At 36.2% G+C, this 9952-nt stretch overlaps 2 protein-coding genes across 2 annotated transcripts; one reads left to right on the forward strand and one right to left on the reverse strand.

Annotated features, from left to right (window-relative positions):
- The first annotated feature begins 23 nt into the window (after nucleotides 1-23).
- rpp30 (ribonuclease P/MRP 30 subunit) lies at nucleotides 24-6261 on the forward strand. Its single transcript, XM_048170594.1, has 11 exons — nucleotides 24-266; nucleotides 506-561; nucleotides 642-698; nucleotides 792-857; nucleotides 947-1015; nucleotides 1147-1236; nucleotides 5035-5151; nucleotides 5231-5260; nucleotides 5355-5392; nucleotides 5495-5574; nucleotides 6059-6261. The coding sequence occupies exons 1-11, from the start codon at nucleotides 185-187 to the stop codon at nucleotides 6169-6171; spliced, it is 798 nt and encodes a 265-aa protein (XP_048026551.1). The 5' UTR covers nucleotides 24-184; the 3' UTR covers nucleotides 6172-6261.
- ankrd1b (ankyrin repeat domain 1b (cardiac muscle)) lies at nucleotides 6169-8887 on the reverse strand. The gene is made up of 9 exons (XM_048170593.1): nucleotides 8812-8887; nucleotides 8484-8621; nucleotides 8286-8387; nucleotides 8092-8199; nucleotides 7911-8009; nucleotides 7357-7455; nucleotides 7173-7271; nucleotides 6997-7095; nucleotides 6169-6718 (listed from the first exon to the last, which is right to left on the reverse strand). Exons 1-9 carry the CDS (start codon nucleotides 8836-8838, stop codon nucleotides 6632-6634), a joined length of 858 nt encoding a protein of 285 aa, XP_048026550.1. The 5' UTR covers nucleotides 8839-8887; the 3' UTR covers nucleotides 6169-6631.
- Between the last annotated feature and the right edge of the window lie 1065 nt (nucleotides 8888-9952).

The raw sequence follows: 9952 nt of genomic DNA on the forward strand, positions 1-9952 counted from the left end.
CCATAAAGCTCCATTGACTCACGTGGTCCACTCTTCTGTTCACGCTACTTCAGCGTGTAGTCGAGTGTGTTTGTGCATGTGGCTCAGTACGTTAGTTGAGTTGGTTTAGATTTATGTGATAAGAAGTAAACTCTATAAATTTGCGCTTGTAAAACCTTTGCGGATCGGTGTCCGTGGAAGAAAGATGTCTGTGTTTATGGATTTAAACATCATCAGCTGTAATGATAAGAACAGACTCAAAAGCATCATAGAGACAGCTGCTCACCGTAAGTATCAGTAATAGTAGTTATATTCACTGCAATGTTTTTTTTTTTAATATCAGTAGTTTATCTATTTGTTCAATTATTCATAAGCTATTCAATAATAATTAATTTTGATTATGAAGGCTTAATCTTATCCTAATGTTAAGATCTGCTGTACTTGCTGTACTTGTACTACCTAATGTTAAGATCTGCTGTAGAGAAATCCTTAATTCTGTTATAAACTTTTATTTTTTATATTACAGTTGGCTACTCAACAGTTGCAATAAACTATGTAGTTGAACCACAACAGAAGAAACCGGTATGATATAAAGAAGTTAAACTCATCTGTACACTTTGAGAGACTTCATGTGATGATGCTCTTATTTTCTTGTATTACAGGAAATTCCTAAGCCACAGAGTGTGTCAGACATATTTGATAAATTCCCAATAGTACAGGTAAATTACTTATAGCATGTTTCCAGAGCATAATTGCCCATGATGAATATTCTTTAATGAATAGTCTCTGCTTTTTTTTGTTGTTGTTCATAGGGAAAATCTTCACCCATCAGAGTACTGAATCGATTGACCATCGTGGCCTCTGATGCATTTCATTTTGTGAGTATATAATGAGGTAACTATAAGAACATTTTTGTTACAGTTTTATTTATATAGTGACATTTTTATCCTCTTGTTGTTATTCTCAGAGACCAACTAATGAATACAAAAACTTTGACCTTGTGGCGGTGTACCCCAAGACAGAGAAAGTCTTTCATGTAAGTGAAATTGCAATTCTGGATTAGCTTCAGTTTAGGCCAATCAGTTTTAGTTATTTTCATTACATTTCTGATGACAACCAACAGTTGTGTTATTAAAGTGTCTATATGTTTTCCCTCATCTGAGCCAGGCAGCCTGCATGACTTTTGATGTCGACATTATCTGCATTGCAATGACTGAAAAACAGCCTTTCCATTTTAAAAGGGCTCCAGTTAATGGGGTGAGTGTATAGCATGTTCTTTCCATACCTACCATGTGATTTCAAGCAGCACTGAGGCATTTATTTGAAAGTAGATTTTGGTAATAAAATAGCCAAAATTACTACAATGTGAATATGAGGACATATTTCAATTCACACCAAAATTAAAATAAATTTACTCACCTCATGTCGAGTTGTATGGTCCACTTTTATAATACTTTCTCTGTAATGGTATTTTTGCATTCTTTTCGAGACTTTTCGGCCCAGTTTTCTTATACTTTAATTATATCTTTAAAATCCTCAGATTATGCTATTTGAAAGGTTCCTAATTCTGTTTAGGAGGTCTCCTACAGCGTGTTTACATGCATCAAAGGTCAAAAAACACTTTAATTTTCTCATAATATACATTGCACATCACCACATTTTTCAATGATTCTCAAACGACTCGTCGGATGAATAAGTCTCTCTAAATCTCTCCTTTCCGCGAGCCTGCTCTGCTCTGATTGGCCAGATGGCCCAGTCTCTTGTGATTGGTCTACCATTTACAGCTCCGGAACTTCCTTAAAGGGTTAGTTCACCCAAAAATGAAAATTGTCATTTATTACTCACCCTCATGCCGTTCCACACCCGTAAGACCTTCATTAATCTTCGTAACACAAATTAAGATATTTTAGTTGAAATCTGATGGCTCCGTGAGGCCTCCATAGGGAGCAATGACACTTCCTCTCTCAAGATCCATAAAGGTACTAAAAACATATTTAAATCGGTTAATGTAAGTACAGTTGTTCAATATTAATATTATAAAGCGACGAGAATATTTTTGGAGCGCCAAAAAAAAAAAAAAATAACGACTTTAGTGATGGCCAATTTCAAAACAATGCTTCAGGAAGCATTGGAGCACAATGAGTCAGTGTATCGAATCTGCTGTTCGGAGCGCCAAAGTCACGTGATTTCAGCCGTTGGCAGTTTGACATGCGATCTGAATCATGATTCGACACACTGATTTATTTGTGCTCCGATGCTTCCTGAAGCATTGTTTTGAAATCGGCCATCACTAAATAAGTCGTTATTTCGTTTTTTTGGCGCTCCAAAAATATTCTCGTCGCTTTATAATATTAATATTGAACCACTGTACTCGCATGAACCGATTTAAATATGTTTTTAGTACCTTTATGGATCTTGAGAGAGGAAGTGTCATTGCTCCCTATGGAGGCCTCACAGAGCCATCGGATTTCAACTAAAATATCTTAATTTGTGTTCCGAAGATTAACGAAGGTCTTACGGGTGTGGAACGGCATGAGGGTAAGTAATAAATGACAGAATTTTCATTTTGGGTGAACTAACCCTTTAAGCTCAGCGTTTGTACAGACAGTAACGATTTTACCATATCAATCCGACACGACTCAGATAATGAAATATTGGAAGAACTAGTTATTCAACCCAAACCTCCATCGCAAAGACGACTTGAGCAGGATGTTTCGCAGTGATACGCTACTCAGTTTGACGTTCATCATGAGATGTTGCTCTGTAATTCCTGTATTGTAATTGCTCACCATCAACATTAACAAGTGTATGTCCATCAACAAACCGATGTGTATATTTCCAGTTTATTGCGGTGCACATGCGAGAACTGTATTAACAGTATCAATAACATAGTGCATAAGTTAGCACTAACGTGAATGACTGATGTAACATTTAAAGTTTGTCAAACAAATCTTGCTCCATCTTTTATCATTACTCAAAGTAGTAAGAATGACAGACCATCTGCATTAATAAACACAATTTTAGGTAATTGTGGGCCCACAGTTGATTAACAGAAGTATTTCGTTAAGACAGTAATAACGTGAGAAAGCCGGAGACATACACAATATAGCCAAAACACACAACTATGTATTTTGAACACTCGGTATAAAATACATCAATAATTAATCACACTTACAGGTTGTGATTCTGAGGAACAAGTTGGTCCAAATAGAGCAGGTACTCTCCCATTTTTAACCACTGATTCTTCACAGCCTCATCCTTTTGGAAGTGAAAAACCAAATTTCCTTTCGCAGCACAATTTTCACAGCATCTTGTTGACATGTTATCCACAATAATGAGCTACAGCGTTTAAGAGGGATTCAAGTTCATGCAGAATGCAGGCAGGCATTGTGCAAATGTATTAAAGGATTAGTCCACTTTTAAATAAACTTTTCCTGATAATTTACTCACCCCCATGTCATCCAAGATGTTCATGTCTTTCTTTCTTCAGTCGAAAAGGAATTAAAGTTTTTGATGAAAACATTCCAGGATTATTCTCCTTATTGTAGACTTAAATGGGCACCAAACAGTTGAAGGTCATAATTAGTTTCACTGCAGCTTCAAATTGTTCAACACGATCCTAGATGAGAAATAATGGTCTTATCTAGTGAAACCATCGCTCATTTTCTGAAAAAAACTGAAAATTATGTAAGTTTTAACCATAAGCTCATCTTGAACTAGCTCTCTTCTTCTTCTTCTCCTCTATTAGAATTCCAGCAGTGTAGACACTGCTAAGTGTATTACTGCCCTCCACAGGTCAAAGTTTGAACTACTTGTTATATACTATTGAACTAGCATATTGCATATAAAAATTAGTTCAAACTTTGGCCTGTGGAGGGCAGTAATACGCTTAGCAGTGTCTACACTGCTGGAATTCTAATAGAGAAGAAGAAGAGAGCTAGTTCAAGATGAGCATTTATTGTTAAAACTTTTCAAATTTTAAAGAAATTTTCCTTTTTTTTTTTCAGAAAATGAGCAATGGTTTCACTACATAAGACTCTTATTTCTCATCTGGGATCGTGTTGAACAATTTGAAGCTGCAGTGAAACTAATTTTGACCTTCAACTGTTTGGTGCCCATTGAAGTCCACTATAAGGAGAATAATCCTGGAATGTTTTCATCAAAAACTCTTATTTTCGACTGAAGAAAGAAAGACATGGACATCTTGGATGACATGGGGGTGAGTAAATTATCAGGAAAAGTTTATTTAAAAGTGGACTAATCCTTTAACTTGTGATGTGTGAACTTCACGGAAATGGGATTCGAATTACAAACAACTCGTTTAAAGGATTAGTCCACTTTGAAATAAAATTCTTCCAAAAGCTTACGCTGTATGTCCTATGCCTTCCCTATTTTAATACTTACGGAAAAAACGGAACTGCCGCCCCATTCGTTCCATAAGTTGAATAGAGAAGGCGTAGGACATACTGCGTAAGCTTTTTGAAGAAGACGGAAGCACTCGCAAGGCAATCATTTGTGTAATTTTTCAGAAAATGACCATTTCGCTAGATAAGACCCTTATTCCTCGTCTGGTATCGTTTAAAGCCCTTTGAAGCTGCACTGAAACTGTAATTTTGACCTTCAACTGTGGAGTCCATTGAGTCCACTATAAGGAGAATAATCCTGGAGTGTTTTCATCAAAAACCTTAATTTCTTTTCCACTGAAGAAAGAAAGACATGGACATCTTGGATGACATGGGGGTTAGTAAATTATCAGGAAATTTTCATTCAGAAGTGAACTAATCCTTTAAGCGGTTCAGAGTCGACTCTTTCTTTTGAGACATTTTATCTATGATGCACTTTCAGCTTTACAACTTTTCAGACTGTTTACATTCACATACAGCTACATTACACACTGCATGAAAGGTAATTTTCATCCATAATAGGAAAAATCCATAATAGTGGCAGTTTAAAATTGAACCTTTTAATTTGGGTTTGAAAGAACATGAGAATTGTTATTTTTGTGTGAACTATCCCTTGAATTTTTTTTAATCTTTATATTGTTTGTCACTTCAGGCTATTGACAGGGGGGTTTTCTTTGAGATCTGTTATGCAGCAGCCATCAGAGACTTCATTATGAGAAGATACACCATTTCCAATGCGTTCGTCCTCATGGAAGTCTGCAAAGGAAAAGTATGGTTTTTTTCCCCTTTTACACACAAATGCCCATAAAATGTTACAATGATTCAGAAATTGCATTTTCCCCCTACAGAATATCATAGTGTCCAGTGGAGCGGAAAGGGTAAAAAGTCTTTTGCAAATTATTATACAATTTCTATGCTACTATATTGTATGGTTAATGTGACGTTGCCATCTGTTGTTTTTCTTTTCCTTAGCCTCTTGAGTTGAGGGGCCCATATGACATTGCCAATTTGTATCCTTTTTAAATTAGTATATGAATAAGTTGTCTGAATATGTCATGGTACTTTTAAGGCACTTTATGCATGTTGGTATGTTCCTTCATTGAGATTTTTAGGGGGCTTGTGTTTAGTCTGTCTGAGGGAGACGCCAAAGCTGCCGTTTCTACTAACTGTCGATCTGTCTTGCTTCATGGAGGTAAATTGATTGGAAAGAGCCACACTATTTCTCATTTCTCCAGTATAGGCATAAATCTATACCACATAGGTCCTGTTTCCAGGTAAGGTGTGTTCACACTTGTAGTGTGGTTCGTTTGGTCTGAACCAAAAAAAAAAAAAACATTTAGATGACAAAAAACTATATGCGTGAGGATTCTGTCACTATCCCATCTTTTCAGCGGTCTCGGACCGCTTGTTTGGTGCGCACCAGGGTTCGGATGGCAGCGTTCACGCATGTTTAAATGAACCGCGCTAACAGAGCAATCGCACCAGGGTTCATTTCAATCGAACCAAACATGACAAGTGTGAACACACTTAGTTTGCTTGTCGATTGCTGAATATGCATTTACACTGGTGGGCATGAAAGAGGTTTTATAGATATTTCAGTCTTTCTTTTTGATATTACATTTGTTTAAAATGTTATATGAATGTTTATAGGTGATTTTCTTGTTTCTTTATAACAGAGACGAGAGCTACTGCATTTGGTGTTATTCACACCATGAAGAAACCACAAACTTCTGAGAAACCAGAAGAGGAAACTCCAGCATCTAAAAAGGCCAAAATTGAACTAGTGTAGCTATTATATGGGGGGGAGGGGAGAGACATTTATTTCTTCAATCTTTGGAATGATTGCATGCAAAATAACAAAATAAAGCTAAATACAAAATTCATGTCTTACAAAGTACATTCAGAAATAATCAATCGAAACTTTACATGAAGCCAAATGTAATCTTAGTTACAGAGCTATTTCAGGCAATGCATTTCCATGTGAAAAAAGGAAGTATTATATTATATTCAATTTTCCAAGTTTCTCATTCCTTTCTGCCTTGTCTATACTTTAATAAAAAGTTGCTGTGCTTCATTTTCCAAAATTCTTATAAAGCTTTCACATAACCTTTCCTTTTGAGAAACCGTAATGTCATGCTGAGCTCAATAATATACCTTTCTTAGATCAGATTCTAATATGCAGGCAATCTCTAAAAATGCAGGTTTTTAGCATATTATGCCCAAAGTGTAGCTGTGGTCAAGATGTGCTTCTATTTATTGCCATCCTTAAAGTTGTCAAAGATTGTTTTAGCTCCGTTCTGCCACTCACAAACACTGTCCATTGGTGACTTTCCCTCCTGGAGAAGACAAAGCAACAGAAAGTGTGACCAAACAATAGTGAAAACAAAATGTAGTGTAAAAAAAGTCCTTTTACCCACTAGCAAAAGGAATAAGTTTTCATAATTACCAGAAGATGGCACTGCACACAGCTTAAATAAGTATCACAGTGAATACATTTAGGCATGACAGCTGTGAATTGATTGACTACACCTTATATTAGCATTTATCAGTAACAACATCCTAATACATCAGCAACGGGGTAATGGTATATAGGCTAAACATTAAGAATTCTTACACAATTCTTGAGTTTTAAGTCTCCTCCGTGCATCAGAAGAAGCTGGATAAGTTTGAAGCGATTTAGTCTGACAGCATCATGCATTGGTGTGTCACCCTCCTGTTACAGAATGACATTTAAAGTGACCATTAAAATGTTAATTCAACTATTTACTGACTCAAAGTCACATTTCTTACTATGTCTTTTGCATTGACGTCTGCGCCGCAGTGTATGAGATGTTCAGCACATTCATAGTGTCCTGTCCTGACTGCCACATGAAGGGGAGTGCTGCGAAGCTAAGGACAAGTGTGACTGAAAAAGACATTTCAAACCACACCAGCTATTATTAAAACATATTTGCAGTCAAATAACTGCTTCTACCTTGTCTCTGGAATCCAGTTTTGCCCCATGATTAAGTAGTGCTTCCAGCACAGGCAAACTGCCGCCACGACAAGCCCAGTGAACTTCAGTTGCTTGAAGCTTGTTAAACACAACCATGAGAGTACAGTAAGTTCCATAGTATTATCTAAATTAGAATCAATTGAATAGATGTACTATGGAGGAATGACATGCTGCTCATTTTTAAAATATTTAGTAAAATAATGCAATTATTAAGACACCTAATGAACATGGTAATTTATGAGTAAAATGTATAAAATAATTTATATAATCAGTGTCAGTTTTGTTAAAATTTACATTTTTGAACATTTTGAATAAATTTGGTGCAACCCTGACCCCTATGATATAAAGATCAATGAGGCTAAAAAAAATATGAATTAATTAAAAAATTGTATAAAAGTTTTTCAAAACCATATGAAACTGACATTTTTCTAAGAACTTGGCATGGATTTTAAGCAGTATTATAAAAACATTTTTCTTGTCTTTATCTTGCACACTTTTATCAAGCACTAATGTGTAAACATTATTCAGTATACCTTGTCCTTATTTTCAATTGAAGCACCAGCCTCTAGCAGGGCATTCACAATCTCCAAGTTTCCTTGTGAGCAAGCTCTGTGTAGAGCTGTACGGTTGAACTAGGGAAAAAATAGTATTTTGTGTTTTAGTCCTTTAGTGCTCCCAATTGACTTTTATTCAGTGTGTTGCGTAAACACTCACATTATCACATGCATCTGGGTCCGCACCTCTGGCGAGGTAACTCTTGATCATTGTCAATTTGTTATCCAGCGCTGCCTTCAGGAAGTCATCCTCATCAACAAAATCATTCTGTGAGAATATGAAATATGATTACTCCAGGGATTGAAATCTCTTATTAATAATGATTATTTTGAAGCACAATGACCATTGTTTACCACTATCTCTTGTTCAGGCTCTATTTTGTAGACTGATGTGCTTCTTTTTGTCTTCTGACTAACTTCTAGAATCTCCTGGAGGTCATTTGTGCTGTTGTCAGTCTGCAAAATCATTTCAATATGCCAAAGAAAATACATTTCTAATCAAATATGCTTGCTTATGTATGCAAATGCATGTTTCACAAATCTATATCTTACATTAAAACCATGTTCACTGTCACACTGAAGATTATTATGGGTTTTCAGATGATGGTCAACAGTCTTGCATTGTTCAGAAGGATATTTCTGTGACACAGGATGGTCCTGCTCTTTGTTTCCACTTGTGATGTCTGTAACCTAAAATAATAATAATAGCATAAAAATAGATAACCTATAATATGATAACCAATGAAATTGCACTTAAACCAAAATGAAAAGGCTGTCATTATTTATCCACCCTCATGTTATTCCAAACCTGTATTACTTTCTTTTTTCTGCAGAACACAAAAAAACAATGTTTTTTTAACAGACATTTAGAAGTGCCTACCAGCTCATCGACCTGTAGAATTCCCATGACTTTAATTGAAAAATCCTTGTGTCAAAACTAAAGCATCTGAGTCAAGCATCACTTATATATGTAGTGGCGACAGTTGGAGGAGGTTATGGTCCTGCTGTTCAGTGACTCCCACATCTGAGGTGTCCCATGTCACTTTGATGGGGGGGGGGGGGGGATGGGGGGGTGCTGAGGGTGAAAAACCACCATTTTCAGAAGTCAAATGCCGACACTGGACGGAATGGAAATAAAAACTGAGGGGAACTTGAGGTGCCGCCATAGCGCCCCTTGTCTATCCAAAGATGACTTACAGCTGTCCGCGGAGCTGAAGTCACAGAACACTACTCCACATTACACACAAAGATGACAGGAAATGTTTATGAAGTTATATGGAGACATATAACATCTTAATCAGCTTTGACTGTCTCATATATTAGAGGAGTTGTCTTCGTTTATGAAGCTTTTTTCTTCTTGGGTTTCATCACTTACATTACTTCTGTTACAAGAGCAGGTAAAATTGTCACACCCTGTGACTATTTTTAATGGAGCTGCCCATAAATCACTTAGAGTAATGAGTCAAGTATGGTTGACTTGCATGACAGCTGTGATTTTACTAGTTCTCCACATGTCCAGGGTCTATAAACCTGGGAAATGATGCAGTCAGGATGTAAAGAATGTATCTGTTAAAATGAATATTAGTGACATTGTACCATGTCTAATTGAGTGCCATTTTCAAAGCTTTCTTAAGCACTGTGGGAGACTACATATGGCATCTTTTAACAAGCTGAATATTTCACTGGTGTTAGACAGAGAGATCCCGCCATAATACCAATATTTGTTTGTATCATCAGCACTGAAGAAAAGACAAAATATTGTCATTGTTGTGTATTTAAATGCAACATAAGGACACAGGTGTCTTATGTATTCATTTAAACTTGCACTAAAGTGCACTGTATCAAGACATACAGACAATCTATGTGATATTCAGAAAATTTATTTTTTATAATGTATTTAGTTTTTAGGGCTGTCAAAGTTCACTAAAACTGCAATGGATTTGTTTTCAGAATATATATATATACACTAGCCTGACAAAGCCTGTCAAAACTTAGTGTACAGTGTATTTAGGTGGTTGTTA

This window comes from Megalobrama amblycephala, linkage group LG20 (genome assembly GCF_018812025.1).
Source record: "Megalobrama amblycephala isolate DHTTF-2021 linkage group LG20, ASM1881202v1, whole genome shotgun sequence".
In the NCBI taxonomy this organism is placed as follows: domain Eukaryota; kingdom Metazoa; phylum Chordata; class Actinopteri; order Cypriniformes; family Xenocyprididae; genus Megalobrama; species Megalobrama amblycephala.

Bases quoted from the DNA above. Each gene is read 5' to 3' on its own strand.
- rpp30 (XM_048170594.1), top strand. From the start codon at position 185: ATGTCTGTGTTTATGGATTTAAACATCATCAGCTGTAATGATAAGAAC. The intron at 267-505 runs GTAAGTATCAGT...TTTATATTACAG, and splicing joins CATAGAGACAGCTGCTCACC to TTGGCTACTCAACAGTTGCA. The intron at 1,237-5,034 runs GTGAGTGTATAG...TTGTCACTTCAG, and splicing joins AAAGGGCTCCAGTTAATGGG to GCTATTGACAGGGGGGTTTT.
- ankrd1b (XM_048170593.1), bottom strand. From the start codon at position 8,838: ATGGGAATTCTACAGGTCGATGAGCTG. The intron at 8,200-8,285 runs GTAAACAATGGT...ATATTCTCACAG, and splicing joins AGCCTGAACAAGAGATAGTG to AATGATTTTGTTGATGAGGA. The intron at 7,456-7,910 runs GTATACTGAATA...GTGTTTAACAAG, and splicing joins CAATTGAAAATAAGGACAAG to CTTCAAGCAACTGAAGTTCA.